The sequence below is a fragment of the Tamandua tetradactyla genome, chromosome 25 (assembly GCF_023851605.1).
Source record: "Tamandua tetradactyla isolate mTamTet1 chromosome 25, mTamTet1.pri, whole genome shotgun sequence".
Taxonomy (NCBI): domain Eukaryota; kingdom Metazoa; phylum Chordata; class Mammalia; order Pilosa; family Myrmecophagidae; genus Tamandua; species Tamandua tetradactyla.
Window position 1 is genome coordinate 42,668,517 of NC_135351.1, and position 22,380 is coordinate 42,690,896.

The following is a 22,380-nucleotide window of genomic DNA, read 5'->3' on the forward strand; positions in this document are numbered from 1 at the left end:
CAAAGGTATTCATCTAAAAAAACTATTGAAAGATGTAATTCAGCAAAAAGTGCCAGAAGTACCAAAGGCAGAAACATGAAGGAGATAGGGTTAAGAAGAGCCAGCAAAATGCATCAGCACATCTAAATCACTCATCAAATAATTGTAGAACTATCTTTATGTTAATAGCAAGATGGAACTAAATTACGTGTAATGTCATGAAACATGGGAGAAAGGTAAGCCAGGAGAAGTTAGAATGCCAACATCTTTGAGCTGTTCAAAGGCAAAATAAAAATACTGCTTCATTTTAAACCTCAGTAGAAAAACATAATGAAGATGTGTGTGTTAAAATTCAAAAGTAAACACTCAAAAAGAATAGAAATAAATTATATAATTTCCAAAACAGTAGAAGAAATAAAGAGAGGGACTATTAAGAAACAAAATCAGATGGAAAAATGAGTCCAAATATGTGACAATATGTATAAATAGTTGAATAAATGTCAACCCTAAAAACATTTGAAAACACAGATACTCATATTTAAAAGAAGTTTTTTTGGAATATTTGAAAACATAATTCATAAGCATGATCTAATATATTTGGAAAGAATCTTGTTCCTAAAATGAAAATAGATATATTCTTCTCAGTCTTACATTGAATAGCTACCAAAATTGAGATGCCACAAAATGAATCTCAACAGTTAAGAAAAACCATGACAGAAACCATGTTATTTGAAACTAGAAATGGACCTACACGAGGCATGTAGGATATGTAGGCATGTAGGATACAGCTAAAGATAAAGATAAATTTATTTAAAAAAAAATATGAACTCTTGGAAACAAATGAGGTAAATGTTCAACTCAAATGGCTATAAAAGAAAACAGGATAAATCAAAGATTGCAGCACCAAGAAAATATCAAATACAAAATAAGAGAAGAAATACACAGATTTTGAAAATAGTGTCGCCCCCTTCTCGGTCCCCAAGCGGCCCCCCCCCCCCCCCCCAGCCCTTGGACCTGTTACCCTGTTAGCTTACATTGCCAAGAGGAAGGAGGGCCGCCGGTGAGCTGTCCTTAAAGTAGACAGTCTTCCCGGCATGGTCTGAGGGGGCAACAAGTCCAAGCGTCCTTGAAGTTGAAGAGGGAGGCTGGAGAAGAGTCAGACCCTGCGAGAGAAGAACCACAACTGCGGGTGCTGGTTCTGAGGATGCAGGCGGAGGCCGTGGGCCAGTGGGTGCAGGCGCCGCTGGAAGCTGGCAAAGGCCAGGCGAGGGGGCCCCTGAGAGCCCCTAGAAAGGACACCACCCTGCCCACACCTGGTTTCAACCCAAGTAGACCTCTAGCCTTTGGAACCGTAGGGTAGTAAACGGGGGCTGTTCTGAGCAACTAAGTGTGTGATAATTTGCTACGGCAGCCATAGGAAAATACAGTTTTTCTGATAATTTCTGTTTATGCATTTTAATTCGATGTTCAGATTGCAAAGATTCGTACTTGCCCTAGAACTTCTTCACTGTTTTGATGGATAATGTTTCATTTTAACATTTCTTGGTCAGTTTGTTTAAGTGTGTCTCCTGTAAACTGAACACAGGTGAACTTTTTTGACCCATTTTGATCTTTGTGTCTGCGATACCAGTGTTACGGCTGTCTTCTTGCTGACTATTTTCTGTTGATTAGACTACCTTATCTCTGTCTGTTTTTGCCCTAAATTATGGTGGATTAATCAAGCTATACTTCCATTTCTCCCTCCAGTAGCTTAGCAGTCAAGTATCTTAACTTTATTCTTATAATGATTATTTTTAACAGTTTTATTTTATTAGTGACTATTTTTATTGATAATAAAATATTCAAAATTATATTTCTCCATATACATAAAGAATTAAGCAGTATTCATAAATTTCTCTTCCTGTAGCAAACAAAAGAGCTTGAATCCACACACATTTTCCTTCTCCCCTTGCTTAGGAATTTAAATTACCATCTGAAAAATTTTTTTAATTTTATGAAACTTTTAATAATTGCTTTCAACCTTATGATGGAATTACTGACAATTTTTTTCACCTTAATTGCAAGCTTAACTGGATTCATTTTTCAGTGCATGTCCTTATATATTGTCTTTTCCTTTATTTGATTTCCTTATTTGGGCAGTTTTTTATTTCACTTGCATAATTTCTTCAGGCATTTCTTTCCGAAAGTGTGCAAAAATGATGCACTTTCTCAAATTTTTCATATTCCACAATTTCCTTATTTTTCCCTTATGTATGAATTATCATTTACTTGGGCTCAGAATTCTAGGATCACAGTTATTTTCTTCAGAAGTCTGTAAGCTTTGCTTTATTCTCTCCCAGAAGTTAGTATTCCTTGGAATCTTATGTTCTGCCAGGAAAATGGCTGGTGGATGCCTTCTTTTAGAAACCTTTATTATAATCTTACCACAGAAGGGAAAAGTGTAAAGAATGACAGCAACATTATAAGGGCAGAAAGACTAATTTGCAATACTTTGTTGTAAATTATCTCTACTACCCATGAAGTAGTACAATGCTATTTGAAAATGAACTAAGATTGGTTGTAAACATCTCCAGGGCAACCACTATAAAACAGTTTTTAATGGTAAAATTGGTGTGCAGAGATGAGTAAAATGGAATCAAATAAAGTGTTCAAAATTTTTTGATTCATCGTCTAAGACATCAAGGGGGATGATGTATCACACACGTTACCCTCAGCTACAAATGAGAACAGAATGTCACTGGTCCAGGGCAAAGGAACAAAAGGGACTATGTGGGACAATGGGAAAGTTTGGGAATGGATAGAGTGAGGGTAGAACAACCTTGTGAATGCAATTAACAGCACAGAATTGTATATTTGAATGTGATTAAAGGGGGGAAATTATTCCAGCATTTACATTACTAGAAAAAAATTACATATATTACTGGAATAAAATATTCTAGTATGTATGTTACCAGAACTGCACAACACAAACAGGGAAACTTATTAACTTATTAAAACTTGGACTATAATTAATAGCATAATTATAAAAATGTGCTTTCATCAATGGTAACAAATATTCCACACCAATGCAAGGTGATGTTAATAGGGTGCTTATTGAAACCAGGTACTCAATGCATGATTGTTCTATAAATCCACAACTTCTCTAATAAAACAGTAACAATGACAATGATGAAACAGAGAAGGCAGAGAAAAGAGGGAGACAAAAAAAGGAAACAAAGAAAAAAGGCAACAAAGAGCAAACAGTCACACGTTAGTCACCCAACCATGTCAATAATCACTTTAAATCCGAATGATGTAAACATGCCAATTAAAAGACACAGACTGGCAGAGTGGATAAAGAAAGCTACACCCAACTATATATTGTCTACAAGAAACCTACTTTAAGTATAAAGACACAGGCCAGTGCTTCCTTGGCCATCCAACTGGACACCATCACGTGGACAAATTGGCACGTGAACCTGACCATCATAGTCCACCCCTTGTCAACTTGGCAGCTATATAACTTGTGTATAGCTATTAAGCATACTTAATCTCTAAACAGAAAACAATAACAGACACATTTTTTTCTCGTCTAGCAATACTCAACTGTCCTATGTACCAATGAAAATGCATTGAATCTCTCCAGAATAGGGTACAAGTCTTGGGTAATATTCACTCTTAAAACTGATGTCCTACAACTTAAATACTATAACATGAACAATGTAACTTATGTCATATGGTAAAGGGGATAAAAGAGATAGGAAAACAAAGATATTTGCTGTGTGTACAAATACACAGATAATCATTACAAGGCAAGGAAAAAATATTCACACCATCACAGTCCTCATTTCTGTAACTGTCTACATGGCCATAGTTCATATTTATCACTACCTTCCTCCACTACCCATTCCATGTTTTAGTTTGTTAAAGCTGCTGGAATGCAATATATCAGAAATGGAATGTCTGTTAAAAATGAAATGTATTAAGCTGCAAGCTTACAGATCTAAGGTCATGAAAATGTCCATATGAAGGCATCCAGGGAATGATACCTTGATTCAAGAAAGACCGGTGGGTCCAGAACACCTCTGCCAGCTGGGAACGCACATGGCGACATCTGCTAGTTTTCTCTCCTCATTTCATAAGGCTTCCCCAGGGGTGTTTTCCTTCTTCATCTCCAAAGGTCTCTGGCTGTGGGGGCTCTCGTGGCTCTAAAGCTTTTTCCAAAATGGTTCCCTCTTAAAGGGCTCCAGTAAGCCACCCCACCTTGAACAGGTGGAGACACACCTCCGTGGAAACCACCTAATTAAAAGTTACCCACAGTTGGGTGGGTCACATCTCCATGGAAACAATAAAAAGGATCCCACCCAGCAATATTAAATGAGGATTAAAGGGCATGGCTTTCCTGGGGTATGCGACAGTTTCAAATTGGCACAGTGCTTTAGTTACTTATTTAAAAAGAAATGGACCTTCAACAAATAGTTCCAAAGAATGAAATAAGCCCTCATCTCACACCACACCTGAAAATTAATTCAAAATGACTGCTTTCATTTGCCAGAGCTTCTATCACAAATACCTCAGTTTTCCTAAACACAGGAACTAACTGGCTCTTGGTTTAGAGCTAGGAGAAGTCCAAAACGAAGGCTGGCTTTCTCCCGATGGTGCTCTGGGGCTGGCTGTGGCCATCCTGGCTTCCCGGCACCCCTCTGCCCCCTGCCACCGGCGAGGTCCTCACGTCCCCTTGGCTCCTGTGGGGTCTGCTGACCGGCAGCTCCCTCCTGCTCCCGACTTCCCTTTCCTTTCTAAAGCCTCCAGTAAGGTGGGCTAAGACCTGCCCGGACCCAGCTGGGCCACACCGTAACTAAAACTAGCATCTTCTCAAGGTCCCTTTTGCAATAGCTTCACACCACAGGGACGAGGATTAAGATTCAGAGCATGTTGAGCTGGGGATGCGATTTAAACTACCACACGCCGTCTAAGATATTTCCTGTTTCTGTTCTTTATTTACCCAAGTTGTAACTATACAACGAGTAGGCATTTGTGCATTAAAATTAATCCTTCATTCATTTGTTCATCAATAAAAATAATTGCTTTTGTACCCAAGAAAATCTTAGCCAAATGTTTAACACTGTCCGCACAAATCTGACTGTGAATGGAGGCTTTCCTAGAACAGTGATACACAAATCACATCATGCGGCAATGGCCCTGCCCCTCTCCTGCTCCGTTTCCACTGACCGCCAGCTTCCCTCTGTGGCCTTCTCCTCATAAAACAGTGAGTAATCCAGATTAAGACCCACCCTCATTTTGTTGCATCACACCTTAACTGAAAATAACATTTTCAAGAGATCCTATTTATAGTGGGTTCACCCACAGGAATGGGGATGGAGATGAAGAATGTAAAACGCTGGGGAACATGATTCAATGTTCTGCCTAAATAAAGCAGCAAAAGCCATAAAACTCTTGCAAAACCTAGGAGTAAACCTTCACCGCCCTAGAGTTAGCAATGGATTCTCAGAAGTGACACCAAAAACCCAAGGAACAATAACAAAAAATAATTAAATTAAAACTTAATGGCCTGATGAGATAATTACGTTTTGTAATGAGGGAGACAGAGCATCCTACTGATGACATTCTAAAATGCAAGGCAGGAAGGCTGTGTCAAACTTGTAGAATATCACACTGAACTCAAAAAATTTTACTAAGGTCTTAGTAAGACAGATCTTCCTTTAGCAGATCTACTTTTTTTGTTTAGTTTTATTTTTCGTTCTTATGAATATGTAGTATGGACACAACAAAAAAATATACAGACCCATCTTTTCATATGACGAGGTGAGTACCACTCTTGAATAATGAGTGGTTTTATGCCCGCAAAATTTCTTAGCATTATCTTAATTTTCGTGATGTCAGGTATGATTAGCATAATTATAATGCCAATTAAAAAAATCTGATGGGTTTATTTAATTCTGTTTCCTGCTCGGTTGAAAGGCTCCAGGACAGCCCCTGTGAGTCGCTGCTTTCGCTGCCCCCTGGCATCCTGCTTCGTGGGCGTCCCGCCCACATCCTCTGACGCAGAGACTATTTGGAGAGGACACCTGCTTTAAAGGGCCCCACAGGAAATCCCTCTGCCGTCTTTTCAGAATCTGCCCCTGCATCTGGTTGGCTGAAATTCGATCACGATTAGAAAACCCGCTCTGTCTCACACACAAACACACACACACACAGAAAAGCAGAGGGAATCCAGGCTATAGTTTCCTTCCTTGGCGCCCTGATATGGTAGTGTAAGAAAAAAAAAAGAAAGCGCAACATTATTTTAACTCCTAAAAGATGAGCAGTAAGTACACACGCCGTGGCGTCTCACACAGAAGTTCTGAAGTTCGTGTGAGCGTCCTCGAGCGGACAGGGCAGACATTCCTTCCCTTGTAAATTGCTGTTTGTCAGCCTCCAGCGCCAAGTTCTCGTCCTGTGCTTGTAGCGCACCAAGCGGTGGTTTGTGCGCCGCGGGGCGGGGCGCGGCTGTCCTGTCCCGAGAGCACGGCCTGTGCGGGCCCCTCACCGCCTGTGCTCAGCCACGTTCACAGCCCGGTGGGCAGACCAAGGCGGGCGCCCGTGGAGACCTGGGCGCGGGGTCGCACCGTGGTGTCGCCAGCAGTCACCCCAGGGACCCCAAGCCCCAATTCCGCGCTGGGACGTTTGGGGACACGGGGGTCTCCCGGTGAAGCGCAGGTTGCTCGCGCCCTCTTCAACCCCGGCCCACGGCCCCTCGCGCCCCGCGCCCCCTCGACCCCGGCTCTGGGACTCCCTAGTCCCCGGTCCTCGACCCCACCCTCCACCCCCAGTCCGCCGCCCCTCGTCCCCCGCCCTGGCGTCCCGCACCCGCTGCCCTTCCGCCCCTGCGGCCCCTCACTCTCGGGTCCGCGCTCCCCTCCGTCCCCTGAACACGGGACCCCATGGCCCCGAGCCGCCTCGCCCCGGGCGCCCTATCTCCGGGACCTCTGGGGACTCAGAGGCCGGCCGGGGGCGCGCAGACGGCTCTCCCGGGACCCGCGGGCGCAGGAGCGGAGGGACCCGGCCGACGCCGGGATGACGCCACGCCGCACGAGCCCGCCCACCGCCGCGCCGGTCGCCGCTGCGGACGCGCGTATCCAGTGTCCCTAGTGGCGCCCCCGCCCCCTTGCCCGCCCTTTGGTCCCCTCGCGCAGAGCCGCCCGGCCCCGGGAATCATGGCGCTCGTGCCGTGCCAGGTGCTGCGCGCGGCCATCCTGCTGTCCTACTGCTCGGTGCTGTGCAACTACAAGGCCATCGAGATGCCCTCGCATCAGACCTACGGCGGCAGCTGGAAGTTCCTGACGTTCATTGACCTGGTAAGGCCCCCGCACCCCTGTCCCCGGGCTCGTGGACGCCGCCGCGCGCCTCCGGTCCCGCCGGTCGCCGAGGGGGTGCGCCCAAGGCCCCGCTGCCCTGCAGCCGCCGCTCTGCGGGACCTGGTGGGGGGGGGGGGGGCGAGCGCAGGTGGGCGCAGCCAGGTGGGTCATTTGGAGGGGGCCACAGCTGCTGCCCGGAGGTGATGCTGGAAGATTCTCCACTGGCTGCAGCTCTCGGCGACCGGGATCGCGGAGGGCCTGCACCCGGCCCGGCCCCCGGGCCCAGCCCCCAAGGTGCTTTGCCGAGCACCCCGTGGGATAAAGCAGCAGCAGCTGTGGGACACGGGGCTGCCTGGGGACCCGGAGCTCCACTGGGAAGGATGGAAATCCTCGGAAGGAAGAGGACTCATCTACTGAAGTTTTCTTGCCCTCCTATTTGGCCCCTTGGCGGTAATCTGCATCTCCCTTTCCCACACAAACTTTAGTGGGGGGAGACTTCCAGAGTGTGTTTCCAGTTCCTCCCAGAATTTGCAGGCAAAAGTTTGCAAACCTTTGCAGAATGGCACCTCACCTGGCACAGCCTTATAGTTAATGCAGTTGCAGTTTTTGGTGTGGTTTCTTTTTAAAGCTTATGGACTTCTGACTCTAGAAAGGCCCCTCACAGAGAATCAGAAGATGGCATGAGGCCCAGTGAGGGCTTCAGTTGGGATCACACGTCCTAAGGTGGGGAAGCCTAGGCGCTGGCTTAAGTGAAAGAGTCAGCTAAAGGAAAAGGAGAAGCAATTCCTGGGACATCAGGACTGTCCCTCCAAGATTATACCAAGGGCCTCCGCATAAACTGCATAATAAGCTCTAATTGCTGGTTCTCCATTCTGATGAAGAGAACTCTGTGCTTGCTTTAAGATATGCCCAAAGCCTGGGAAGAAATGCAGAGCCCTTTTTTTAAGAAAGAGCAGCTTATCTTTGCATCACCTGTAATGTTTTCAAAGAGGAGTTTAATTCCCTTTCCCAGCAATCTCCAAACTGCGGTCTTGCTCCCAGGGGAAAGGAGACTCCCAGGGCGTGGAGCATTTCAAGGGTGTCTAGTTTCAGATCCTCAACTTGCAACTTTCCTGGAGCCCATCTGCCTCTGGACATGCCAGATGGGGGCAGCTCCCTTGCCTCCTGAGGCTGTGTGCTACCTGTGCTACCTGTGTCTGTGGCAACTTTTAGCAACGGGAATATGTATGGCTGTCCCAGATGAAGAGATCTGATTGAAAAGACTTGTTTGGACGAAAAGTCTTATTGGTTGATTGGCATGTCAGTGGAGACTGGCTTTGCCAGTGAGGTTTAGAGCCGACATCTTCCATTGATTGACTCTTTTTCTAGTCTAGAATTCAGGCTGTATATTCTAACTGGAAAATTCTACCTTGTTTCATATTTAATTTCAGTTTGTCAGGCCTTCAACCCATCATTCAAACCTTTTCCTCTCCATAGCTTGTATTGAAATAAAATAATTACCTTTAAGAGCTTCTTCTCTTTAACTGAGAGTCTCCTTGGAGGAAGTAGGTCTAAAATATCCGCTAAAGCACTCCTGCAGTGTTAGTGTTTTTGTTATTAGAGATTTAGGGCCCTTGGAGCTTCAGCTGTAAAAACATCCAGCCTCCCAATCCTCAGTATTGTTCTGAAAAGATTATGCTCCTATCATGTGTCCATTTAACCTTTTGTGTTTTTTTCCTTAAAAAACAAACAAACAAAAACCCAATAAACTTCATCACCTAGTGCCCTGGGCGATTTTAATGAACGTCAGAGAGCCTGAGAACGTTTGGAAAGAGGACATTGCTTCCCGGAGTCTTGGCCGTCTGGTGGTCGCGTGGACGGCGGCATCCTGGGTCCCCGCCGCACCGCGCTGCGCCCCGCATCCCCGGCCCTCGGCTGAGCGGGCGGGCTGGCGACTCCCGGGCCGCGGGTGCAGGCGAGCAGGGCTTCCTGGCACGGCCACTCCAGCATGGTCATACCCCTGTGAGTCTGAGTGGTCCTGGGAGAAGCAGAGTCGCAGTAGCCTCACGCTGCTCCTTCCCCAAGAGCCTCGTTTCCCTGTGTTGGAAAGCGTGCCCGGAGAGCGCAGTTCCCAAGTGGAGGTGCAGCGCTGCCTTAGGGTGGCCCAGCGGGACCCTGAGGTGCACGGGTCCTACTCCCAGGAACCTGCGGAGAGGCACTGGGATGGGGCGAAGGGAAGAGGGTCGCCCATCAGATGACCTTGAAAGAAGAAGATGACGTTGGATTATCCCATGGGCCCAAAGGCGTCACAGTGGTCCTCTGAAGTGGAGGAGGGAGTCGGGGCCAGGACGCACAGCGGCCGCTGGCCTCGGTGGGGGAGGACAGGCTGGCGGGGGAGGACAGGCTGCCGGGGGCCCCAGGGAGCTGGAAAGGGCGGAGTGGCCCTCCCCGAGGCGGCCAGGGGGACCCACCGCCACCGAGACCGCGGAGTTAGCCCGGGAAGGCGTCCTGAACTTCGGAGCTACGGCCCTGCGAGATAACCGCGTGGTTTTCGCCCCGCATTGGGGTCGTTTGTTAGAGTAGCCTTGGAAAACTAGCACCCTTCTCCTGAAAGCCTCTGCCTAAAAAAGAAAAAAAAGTCAGCTGCTGTATTTATGTGAAATAAATGCTTTCATCCAAATAGGCCTTTAGGTGTGTTAGTTAGCTGGTTAATTGTAGCTTCACCCAAGCTACAGGCTTCTTTTTTCCTACTTTATCCTGAAATGTTGTGGAGAAGAGATCCATACATTTAACAGTGGGTAGGACAAGCATCTATAAAAACTGAACCACACTGGAAAATCAGGTCTTTTCTTTACTATGACATGTTTCATGAAGGGCAACTGTTATTTTACACAGGGTAGGCAAAAGGAGGGAAGACTTAATTGGAAATAAGTTGGAAAGAAAGAAAACTTAAGCTAACTGATATTCAAATATTTCTCTAACCAGTCTGATGGCTGACGAATTTACATCAATGATGCACATTCCTTTGCTAACTAAAGGATAATTCCCTGGGCTATCTAATACTTATCCCCACAGATAACAAAGATGAAGCATCAGAATGAAACAGCATATATCATTTGAAAGAAATACATTTTTTTCTTTCAAATGTATTAGAGGCCCTAAATGCACAGTTGGAGTATGATTGATATTTAGTTAATGTCTGAATAAATGGAAACTTTCCCTGTCCGAATTTTTAACGAGTATTCTTTTCTTGCCCATTTTCTCCCAAAATATTCAAAGAAACATGGATTTTTTGGTATCAACCAGAACTTTATTCAGATCTGTATGGTAGAAAGGTTAATCAATGTGTCAGAATCAACTTCTTTGTAATACATGAACCAGGCACCTGTTATTAAAAACTAAATTAAAATTGATATTAGATTTAAGTGCTTTTGCGTTTTTAGGATGGGCAAAGAGGCCTGGCTGTGCCGCCTGCTCTCTTGTGTGGCCTCGCCATGCTGAGTCCTGGGACTGGTCACCTGCCTGGCCCGCCGCCTTCTGGCCGTGGCAGAGCCTCACGCTCTGGGCTCCTCAGAGCCAGTGGGGGCCAGCCGGGCGGACACTGCCTGGGAGCTGGGGCAGTCAGGGGCCTCAGACCTTCCGAATCCACATCTGTGTTCTAACAGCGCCTCGGGGGCGCGGTGCACGGCCCAGTTTGAGGGACGCTGCTCTGGGCCATGCTGGGCCGGTCGTGGTTTATCACAGGATTGTGCGTGGGGCAATGTCTCGCTAGCAACCTCTGCTGACTCCAGAACCTGCAAAGCGTCCCTTGTACACCCGTTGGATCATACTTAAAAATTTGTTATAAAAACAACAACTTCAAAATAAAATACAAAGAAAAATATGTATCACCTACGAGGGAAGAATTAGTTATTGCAACAGAGTAACGAATTTCACTGCCCTTCAGGGAGACAGGGCTGGAAAGGATAAAGAGTTTGATTACATTGTTCCTTGTGCTGGCATAGAGGAAGCTAAGGATTTATCAGGAAAGATACAATTGTTTTCCAGGTGCTGACTTTTCAAGGTTATTTATCACTCAGATGCTCATACAGAGGACATTGGGTAGATGGTATACTGCCCTCGATTGGTTTTTCGAAGGATATATAAACAATTCTTATACCATGATTTTATGACAGAGAGGTATGGTCTTGTCTTTTGATGGGGAGAAGGTATTTTTGTAGAGGTTAAGGTCATAGAACTGTCTTAGCTTACCTGAGCTGGTATCACAGACATCCCTAGGGCTGGTTGAAACAGCAGCATTTGTTGGCACTTGGGTTCAGGGGCCAGAAGTCTAAGAACTGGGCCGTGCTTGCTTTCTCCCCAAGACTGTGATGTTGGCTGGGGGCGACCCTCGGGATTCCTTGGCTCTCCTGTCACCTGCCTGTATCCTCTCCTTTTCCATCTTCCATTTTCCTCTCTTTATAAGACCTCCAGTAATCAGATTAAGGCTCCACCTCATTTGATTGGGCCTTGCCTTAACTAAAAATGACAACTCCAAGAGGTCTTATTTGCAAAGGGTTCACACCATAAGAATGTGAGTTAAGATTAAGAACGTGTCTAAATTGGGAACCATAATTCAATTTACCACAAAAATCTCAGTACTTTTTTTTCTCTCTAATTCTATATTTCTAAAGCATTTAAGTAAACCATGAAACCATGGAAGGGACAGAATAAGTAAGAGCTCAGAAGTGGAAACTTTTGGGGGACTTGAAGATCAGGAGTGAGCAAGTATGTATAGGGGTTACATATTTTGCTTTTAGACTTGCTAACAACCTTACCACTTAAAAAGAATTTAAAGAGACAGAATAAACTGCGTAAGTACTTAAATTATGAAGCTGATTTTGCCCTATACTTATTTAGGTGCTCCTAATAAAATGCATGCTTGAGTCTACTTCATGGCTTAATTTTAAACAGGAAAAATCTGGAGAAGAGATTCTGTGTCTTTATATAACTATGGTACTTAGTTTTGCCAACTCCACAGGAGAGGTTCGCCTGCTGAAGCAGGAAGAGAGCCTGTCTCTTCTGAATCCTCCTTAAAAGGCTTCCAGTGATTAGATTGAGCATCGCTCATTGCAGAAGACACTCCCCTTGGTTGATTACAAATGGAATCAGCTGTGGATGCAGCTGACGTGATCATGATTTAATTCTATGAAATGTCCTCATACAACAGACAAGCCAGCACTTGCCCAACCAGACAAACAGGTACCACCACTTGTCCAAGTTGATACATGAAGCTGACCATGACACCCATTAGGTCATCACTCTTGATTCCCATCCCCACCACCCCCTTCCCATTCTCTAGCATCACTAATCTGCCTTCTCTCTATGGATTTATCTATTCTGGACATTTTTTAAAAATATAAATGGATCATGTAATATGCAGTTTTGAGGCTGTTACCATGTTTCCAAGGGTTGTCCATGTTCTAGCTTACAGCAGTAGTTCAAGCTAGCTAAAGATTTTTCAATTTCGTTAGTCATTTCAAATAGCCAACTTTGGGTTTTGTTGATTTTTCTCTGTTGGCTTTCTAGTGTCCATTTCATTTGTTTGCATTCTAATCTTTATTTTTCCTCCCTTCTGCTACCTTTTGCATTTAGTTTGCTCTTCTTTCTCAAGTTCCTCAAGCTATGAAGTTGTTATTGATTTGAGATCTTTCTTCTTTTTTACCTAAGTGTTTACATGTGTAAATTTACCTCTAAGTACGGATTTTAGTGCATCCCATAAGTTTTCATATGTTGTGATTTTGTTTTCCTTTACTCTGAGTATTTTTAAATTTTCTATGTGACTTATTCATTTACTCATGGTTGTTTAAGGGTATGTGGTTTAATTCCCACATATTTCTGATTTTTCCAGCTTTCTTTTTTTTCTTAGCATCTGGTTTCATTCCATTGTGGTCAGAGAAGATGCTTTTTATGATTTTATTATTCTTAAATTTAATGAGACATGTTTTATGTCCTAACATATGGTTTGTTCAGGGAAACATTCCATGTGCCCTTGAGAATAATATGCATTCTGCTGTTGTTGGATGGAATGTTTACTTTATGTATATTAAATCTAACTGGTTTATAGAGTTTTCCAATTTTTCTTTTTCCTTATTGATCCTCTGTCTAGTTGTTCTGTTCATTGTTGAAAGTGGGGTTTCCAGCTCTGGAAAGTTGGAAGTTTCCAAGTGTTATTGTAGAACTGTTTTTCTTTTCAGTTCTGTCAGTTTTTGATTTATGTATTTTGGTGACTATTGTTAGTTATGTATGCTTTTGTAATTATTATAACTTCTTGGTGGATTGACATTTTTAGCAGTGTATAATATCCTTCTTTGTCTCTAATAAAATCCTGACCTAAAGTCTATTTTTCTGATATTATTAAAGGTCCAGTGGCTCTTTTTGGTTATTATTTGCATAGAACATATTTTTCCATCCTTTTACTTTCATCTACTTTGTACCTTTGGGTCTAAAGTGAGTCTCTTCTAAATGACACATAGATGGATCATGTATTTTATTCATTTCTGCCAATCTCTGCTTTTTAAGGGAAGAGATTAATCCATATGCATTTAGTGCAGTTACCCATAAGGAAGGGATGAATTCTGCAAGTTTGAAATTTGTTTTCTGTGTGTCATTTTTATTACACAATTCCTCCATAGTTGCCTTCTTTTTGGGTTTGACTTTTTTGTCAGTTTTTGTTACCTTCTTATTTCCTTTTCTTTATATATATCTTAGATATTTACTTGGGGTTTACAATTAAAAAAAAAAAAAGCAACCAGAGATGTTTACATCATGTTTCCCTCTGGAGTCATCTCCCTTTGACCTGAATTTTGCTTTTTTCCTTTTAGAACAGGTCTCCTGGAAGCAAGTTCTCTTAGTTTTTCTTTGAATGAATTGTTTTTCTTTGGCTTTCATTCATGAAGGATATTTTTATTGGATACCAAATTCTGACTGACTGCTCTCTTCTTTCATCACTGTAAAGATTACGTGCCGCTGTAACCTTGCCTCCATGATTTCTGGTGAGAAATCTGCAATCATTCAAGACATCGCTCTCATGAATACATTGTGCTACTTTTCTCCGGCTGCCTGTAGGGTTTTTTCTTTATCTGGTTTTCAACCATCTAATCATATTGTGTCTGCCCATAATTTTCCTATGTTCCCTAAGTTTATTGATCTTCTCCAACCTTATGTCCTTCATCCGATTTGAGAAGTTTTAAGGCTTTACTTCAAATATTCTTTCTGCGCAGTCTGTCTCTTTCTTCTCTTCTTCTTGGACTCAATTGATATGAATGTCAGACCATTGGATTCTTGTTCCACAGATTACTGAGGACTTGTTCATGTTTTATTATCGGTCTTTTTTTTCTCTGTTTGCCTCAGATTGTGTGATTTCTTTTAATCTATCTTCAAATTCACTAATTCTTTCCTTTGTCACTTGCATTTTGTTATTGAACCCTGTGGTAGTTAGGTTCAATGTCAACTTGGCCAGGTGAAGGCACCCAGTTCTGTTGCTGTGGACATGAGCCAATGGTCCTTGAACCTCATCTGTTCCTGATTACATCTGCAGTTGGCTAGGAGGCATGTCTGCTGCAATGAATGACGTTTGAGTTAATTGGCTGGTGCTTAAATGAGAGATCGCAATGTAGCACAGCCCAAGCAGCTCAGCATACCTCATCTCAGCACTTGCAGCTCAGCCCAGGCCTTTGGAGATGCAGAAAGACGTCACTCTGGGGAAAATTGTTGGACCCAGAGGCCTGGAGAGAAGGCCAGCAGAGATTGCCCTGTGCCTTCCCACGTAAGAAAGGACCTCAGTTGAAAGTTAGCTGCCTTTCCTCTGAAGAACTATACGGTAACTAAATAAATCCCCTTTTATTGAGAGCCAATCCTTCTCTGATGTGTTGCATTCTGGCAGCTAGCAAAGTAGAATAAGCCCATCCAGTAAATTTTTTTAAGTTCAATATTGAGTTTCAACTCTAAAATTTCTATATGACCCCTTTTTATAGTTTATATTTTTCTACTAAAAATTCTATTTTTTTGTTAATTGCAACAGTGTTCACCTTTACCTTATTAGGATGGTTGTAACACCTGCTGTTAAATCTTTGCCTGATAATTCCAACATCTAGGCCATCCTGGAATTGGTATTTGTTGTTTTTTTAATTTTCCCCCCTTGAATAAAGGCCAAATTTTCCTGTCTTTTTGTATACAAGTAAAGTTGGATTTTACTCTGAACATTTTGAATATGATGTTGGGAGACTCTGGCTCCTATCAAGTCCTTTGAACAATGTTGATTTTTATATGTCTATGTTTGTTTAGCAGGCAGTCTACTGGTTGTAGTCAGATCTCTTGCTCTGTCCCATGGTGGTTCTGATATCAGATGATATTTTCCAAAGACTGTGCTGTGCCTTTGGGTCTGACCGCAGCTTGCAGCTCCCAGGGTTTCGTCTGGGACTTGAGCGATGGTTTATATGGGAATTCAGGTTTTGAAGACTCTGCGGAGCTCCTCCAGACCCACTGTGACCATCCCCAGTTGGTTCACATGGAGAATTAGGGGTTCCTCTTTTTCCACCCTCATTTCTCCAAGATGTCTCCCATACTCTCCAGCTCTCCAAAACTGCTTCTCCTATTTCCTCCAGCCAGAGTTTATGTCGTTCTCTCAGAATTTTGGCCTCCCATTTGTCATGCAGTTCCACACAGCTGGAGTGTCCTCCCAGTGGGTCAAAAAAAGAACAGGGGAAAAAAATCACACGTTTCCCTCACTCATCATGAAACAGGCTTCCTTTTTCCGGTTCCTCTGGCTAGAGAGGGGGTCTCGAGGAGGTTTTGAATCCTGTGCTGCTGTCAGTACAGCTCAATAGCTGGGGCTAATCCCTGGAAGACTCGGGGGAGAAAAGGAAGGGGAGAGGAAAGAAACGAAGCCCCTCTCTGTCCCCAGCACACTGGGCCCCCCCTTCCTGTCCTCAGGACGTCTCATTGTGCATTCCATTTGTCATGCACTAAAACTGTATTTTAGCTTAATCATGAGTGATTTACTAGGTACAATTTGAAAAGTCAATTTCAGGAGTCTGAGGAAAGTGCCCTTTTCTTTGTAATTCTACTTGCACATCCTTGCCACTTTTAACAATTTATCTGAACATCATGAATGTACAGAGAATGGGGAAATATCCGCTTGTGAAATACTAAGGCAAGTTCTACGCTGGAAGAGACACTTCTGCATTGGCTCAGGTCCCAGCAGGGAAAAGAGATGGTGCACTCAGTTGTGCAATTTGGGTGAGAAAGTTCTTAAATAAAATCCTCTACCACAAATGCACTTAGAAGTCGCTGGCTACCTTGCAACCAACCTTATTTGAGGAAGGCACACTTCTGTTTACAAGGTATTTATTTATAGTTGAACATGTAAAATGATAATTCTTAATAAAATATGAATTTTTAGCGAACTGTGGAGTGGACTTATTGGAGGGTGGTGCCACATATTATGGACAAACCGACGCTGTGTTCTCTGAGACGTGAGGGTGCAGGAGTCAGGCTGAATTTGAGCCTCAGCTTTCCCGTAACCAGCTGGGTGACCCGGGCAATCTTGTTATCTTTTCTGATGTCTGTTATCTTGTTTCATGTGTTAAATGGGAATAGTAACAGTACCTGTCACACAGTGTTGTTGTGAGAATTACATGAGATACTTTATATTAACTATATAACAATGTTTGGCACCTACTAAGTGCTTGATGCATGTTCACTGTTTATATTCTAATTGCTACATATGGGCAAGTGACCAGGGATGAGACTATGAATAAACTAATTGCTTAGCTAGTCCTAGTTTCACAAAGAGAGAAGGTTCAGTGATGAAGCATATGGGCTCTGGAGAGGACCTCTCGCGTGTGAAGCCTCTGACTGGACTTCATTGGACACTGAGCTGCTCAGTGCCTTATGTTCTTCACCTATAACCTGGCAGGGGGGAGATTGAAATATCTACCTATCATAAAAATAGAAAGGATAAAGGTTCACAATAATGTAAAAAAACTAGAACTTTCAGCCAACTGGTTTCCAGAATCTGAGAGAACAGTTCCATTCAAGCCAAGGCTGCTAAATTGATTTGAAATATGTAACCAATGTCCCTAGCCTTCTCTCCACCATCTGCCCCCCAATAGCTCCTGCTCTAAAGTCAGAGATGTGACAGGTTGCAGGGGACAGAGCTCGGGCCCCAACCCCCTCTCCCCCTGCAGGAATGGCCGGAATTCATGGTCCACTGACTCATGACCCTTTCCCTCGCCCTTCCTCCTCCTTATCACAACTTGTGATGCCTCTTACAAGTGCTGCCCGGGGCAAGAAACCACATTAAGGGATGGTATGACTCCACCAATAAGGAGCAAACAGGTCAAGGCAGGCACAAAAAGAAGGAAGCAAAAGTACCAGCCAAAGGCAATCAGACGAGTTGCCAAACACAGAATTCAGGACCAATAAGGGACGGCGAACTTCAGAGTATAAAAGGAGAAACACATGATGCAGGTGGACATTTTCTTCAGGCTGTTGAAGAAAGTGTACCTTTTCCCCTTTCCCCTCCCCATTTCCTCTTCCCCTCCCCATTTCCTCTTCCCCTTTCCCCCTCCTCTTCCTTGTCTCCCCCTTTATTGTCCCCTCCCCCTCCCCCTCCTCTTCCCCCTCCCCTCTGTTCCTCCCCCTTCTCTTCCCCCTCCCCCTCCCCTTCCCCCTCCCCTTCTCTTTCCCCTCCCCCTCCCCTCCTCTTCCCCCTCCCCCCTTTATAATAAGCCCCTTTCACCCTCAACTCTCTGCGTGGTTATGAGTGTTGGACTTAACCACCCCAATTTGTTCTAACATTTGGTGCCGAAACCGGCTGTGTCTTCACTCTCTACTATAGCTTGAGCATCCCTGCTTCCACTTCACGGTGCCAGGCGCCCAGCACTGGTCCCTTGCTGCTCTGAGGAGGGGCTGAGGGATGAGGTTGGCTGGAACGCTTTTGCGGGACATCTCAGCAGGGCCCATGGCGGTCCGGGCTCAGGGTACATTGCACAGAGGTCCTGTTTTGGGTCCCGAGGCCCCACTCTCTGCAGAGTTTTGTTGGATGTTTTGGAAACACCCAACCATCCGGGACAGTGCGGTCAAGGCTCTCCTCTCACAGATGTGGGTGCTGAGTCGGAGCGTCCCGTGTCTGTTGCCTCGTGCCTGGTCCCAGTTCTGGTGAATTCCATGGACGCCCAGGCTCCATCCGAAGAGGCTCTCTCTCTCTCTCTCTCTCTCTCTCTCTCTCTGTGTCATGCAGATGTGGGGACACCTGCCTCTGTTTTTCAGAGACATCGTCTATGCCCTTGAACTGTGACCCCAAAGCGTGTCCCCACCGAGTGCTCCTGTTCTTTCCTGCTTCCTCACTCTCTCCCTTCCCTAGCCTGGGGGCAGCACAGTCTAGTCCCCCTAAGACACACCCTTGGGGTGTCTGTTATGCCACCTAAAAAAGCCTAGATTTGCAAGGGGCCATCAAACCAAAGAAACTTGTTTTTCTCTATGGTGCCTTGGCCCCAGTACCTTCTGGACAACCAAAATTGTTGGCCTGAAAACAATCTTTTAATCTTAAAATTCTTACTGACCTTAATAATTTCCTGCAGTGATCTGCAAAGTGGGATGAGGTCTCTATGCCCAAGTTTTCTGGACAATGCGTGCTGAGCCCTCGCTCTGTTCTTCTCTAACTCCGCTCCAAATCCTGGTCCTCAATGAAAAGCCAAAACCTCTGAATCCTTCTCCCTGTTTGGAAAGCCCAAACCTCCCGACTCTGTCCCTTCTTCTCCACCTCCCACCGACGCCTTCCACCCAGCCGACCACCCCCTCCCTATGACCCCTTCAAGGCTCCACCCCACCTCCGTCACTTTCCCCTCCCCCAACCCTCCGCTCCTCCCCCCTCCCCCCCCTCCCCTCTCCCACCCGGTCGCCCTCCTCACCCCCTTGCTGGAGAACTCCCCACTTCCTCACCCTCATCTGCCCCCCCTCTGCAGGTATTCTTCCTCTTAGGGAAGTAGCAGGACGTGAATTTAAATGTCTAACTCAAACCTCTTACCTCACGTACCAAGACATGTTCCCAATCCTTACTCCGTCTAGCCCTCAGAAAAACAACCGCCTTTGGGCAGCAGCTTCTGCTTATGCAGATCGACTTTTTCCCTCTGACCCTCGTGCTCACAGGGCTCCACTGCGGTCCCCCTGATTGAAATCACCAACCCACTCTCCTGACTTACTTGAGTTGCACCACTTCCTCACTGGTCTATGGGAAGGAACAAAGAGGAAGAGGATTTAAGGCAGTCAGTTATGACAAACTTTTGGAACTCTCCCAAGGATCGGATGAAAATGCCATAGCTTTTATGAGCCACCTAACAGATTCGATTCTCAAATACACTGCTCTAGATTCAGCCTCACGTGAAGGGCACCTTTTCCTACATACACACACACACACACACACACACACACACACACACACATGCTTCATTACACAATCAGCTCCAGACATTCATAAAAAAGCTGAAAAGCTGAAAAACAAAAAAAAAACAAACCACCGTGGCTCAGTGGAGAATTCTCGCCTGCCATTTCAGGGACCCGTGTTCGAGTCCTGGTGCCTGCCCATGCAAAAAAAAAAAAAAACAAACAAACTTCAAAAGCTGGAGCAAGGACCCCAAGCCCCACAGGATGAACTTATCCAGGTTGCTTTCCGGGTTTGCCACAATAGACAGGAGGGAAGGAAAACTAAAAAATCAGTTCAGGAGTGAGAAAATGCTCTTACTGCTGGTCAGTACCCTGCAAGGATAGGGTAGAATCTGCTCAGGCCCAACAAGGTGAAATAAAACCACTAACCCGGCCACCCCCGGGCCCCTGTTTTTGCTGTGGCCAGAAGGACACTGGGCAAAACCTGCTGTAATCCCAAGCCATCCCGAGGCCTTGCCCTCTTTCCCACAAGACAGGACACTGGAAAGCTGACCGTCCTTCAGCCTCTCACCAAGGGAGTAGGCAGCCATCCTTGGCAAGCGGCCCTCCCACGGGATTTAAGGTCTCAGACCCCCGGCCCAGCCACGGAAGACTGGCGGGCCCAGACGCTTCAGCCCTGACTCTTCCTGTCTCCACGACCGAGCCCGGGGTAAGCCTCCTCGTGGCGGGTAAGCCGGTCTCTTCTGTAGTTGACACAAGAGCCACAGTTATCTTACTGGCATTTTCAGGACCTCTAACCCCTTCCCTCATGTCTATGGTTGAAATTAACGGAAAATGCACATACCCACTACATACCTCACTCACAGCTTGCACTCTTCAAGACGTTTCCTTTTTCCACATTTTCCAGCCTGCATACCCAGTCCACCTCTTAACCTGAAACATCCTAACCAAACCAAACCCGGTGCTCACGCTTCCCTTACTTACAGGTAAGCCTCACGCCACCTGCAGTCCTGCTACTTACCCTCAGCCACAATCTTCACCCAACCCCAATCTTAAATTCTTGATAAAAAAATTACAAAATTGTTGTTTCAAAAATGATTCACTGGGTGCATGGGTGGCTCTGTGGTGGAATGCTCGCCTTCCATGCGGGAGACCCGGGTTCGACTCTTGGACCATGCACCCTAAAAAGTATGTGGATTAAACAGGTTCATTATCTTCCAGGCAACAGAAATGAGAAAGGACCCATATCTATACTCATCCTGGAAAAGTCTGTGATTTAAAGTAACTATTAAATATAAGTATCCATGTATGAAAAACAAACTAAAACATAAAGAATGCTCTAGCAAGTTACCTACTAAGGAACAAAAATAACAAAATCCTCTATTTAGTTTCAATTATTTAGAATACCTTAGGCTCTTTCAGGTTACAAGGCACAGTGATATGATTAAATGCTAAAATGCCACTAATGAAGACTGTTGGACAGAAATCTAGTTAGTGCGGTTTTAATTAGTATTTTTAGATATTTTTAGTGTTGTTTTCCTGATTTCAGTTACACAGAATTAGTGACACTCCCACCAGACATACTCCTTAAATGAGTTCATAAGGGTTATTTGTAAGTAGCATCTGAAAGCGCTAATTGAAGCCATGTGAATTTTTCCTGTTCTCCTTGCAGTTTATACAAATGGTATAAATTAATGTGTCCAAACTGAGTAACTGGTGTCTTCTGAGGTTCTGGCATGCTTTTATCATTGGACAGTTTCAATGGTAAATTCCAGTCTCATTTAGGCCTCTCTAAGTCATTTTAAAAAGCTCACCCATTCGGACTGCTCCCTCCTCGCTCTTAAATTGGGATTTCAAATATCAGGGAACATTGAAAAAAGAAGAAGAAAAGAACCTTGTGTTATTGTCACTATAAATGGTTTTACACCTTGGGAGTGATTGCATGTGTGTCTGCAGTCCCACACCGCGGAGATGGAGGTTCAGTGCATTCGATATGATAAATTTGGTAGACGGTTTTCTTAATGACTTCAAAATATAGTTTCCAGAAAAGGAACATCTTTCAATCCAGATGGGTTCCCTATCAGTTAGGAGTTACAAGACATTAAGAGTGGAGCACAGATACCTAAGAACAATTGCAATTGCTTTATTCCCATTTTACATTTTTACTGAAGGACACTTTAGCATTATAATTTAAATATTTTTTCCTTCTAAAACATCTAGTTTTTCCATATATTAACACAATTTAAATTCAGAGATTGCCTGTAATAAACATATCAGAACCAACTTCTGTTTTTCACAAAAAGCCATTATGATGTGACCTAATTTGATATATATATATAAAACATACATATATATATTTTAGATAGCCATTAGTGGCCTTAAGTACATATAGAAAGAGAGCAGCCTGTACCAAACTATCTAAACTATTAAGAAAAAGTGATGTTATTTTGCTGGTAGAATGTCTGTGAGTGGTAACCTGTCTTGTTTTTTTGCTGACATGGGGCTTGTTCGATTATTTTGCTGTGGGAGCATTTTTCAGAAATATTTCCTTAATGCAGAAATTTTAGACCCTAGTGCCTTTCCCCAGTGCCTTCACTCCCAGCTTCGTTTCCTCCTCATCCCCCGAGCATCTTCGAGCCCATGACCCAGCATGGCATGG

The 22,380-nt window shown here is 44.5% G+C and overlaps 1 protein-coding gene across 5 annotated transcripts in view; it reads left to right on the plus strand.

Moving 5' to 3' along the window:
- The first annotated feature begins 7,074 nt into the window (after window positions 1-7,074).
- The window catches only part of AIG1 (androgen induced 1), a 202,173-nt gene continuing 186,867 nt past the window's right edge, over window positions 7,075-22,380 (plus strand). For 2 of the 5 annotated variants that reach the window (XM_077143352.1, XM_077143353.1), the window contains exon 1: window positions 7,091-7,316. In XM_077143352.1, the coding sequence (XP_076999467.1) occupies window positions 7,176-7,316 (141 nt within the window). In that variant the 5' untranslated portion in view covers window positions 7,091-7,175. Of the gene's footprint in view, window positions 7,317-22,380 lie in introns of all 5 variants that reach the window. The other 3 variants (XM_077143355.1, XM_077143350.1, XM_077143351.1) reach the window with 3 other exon arrangements.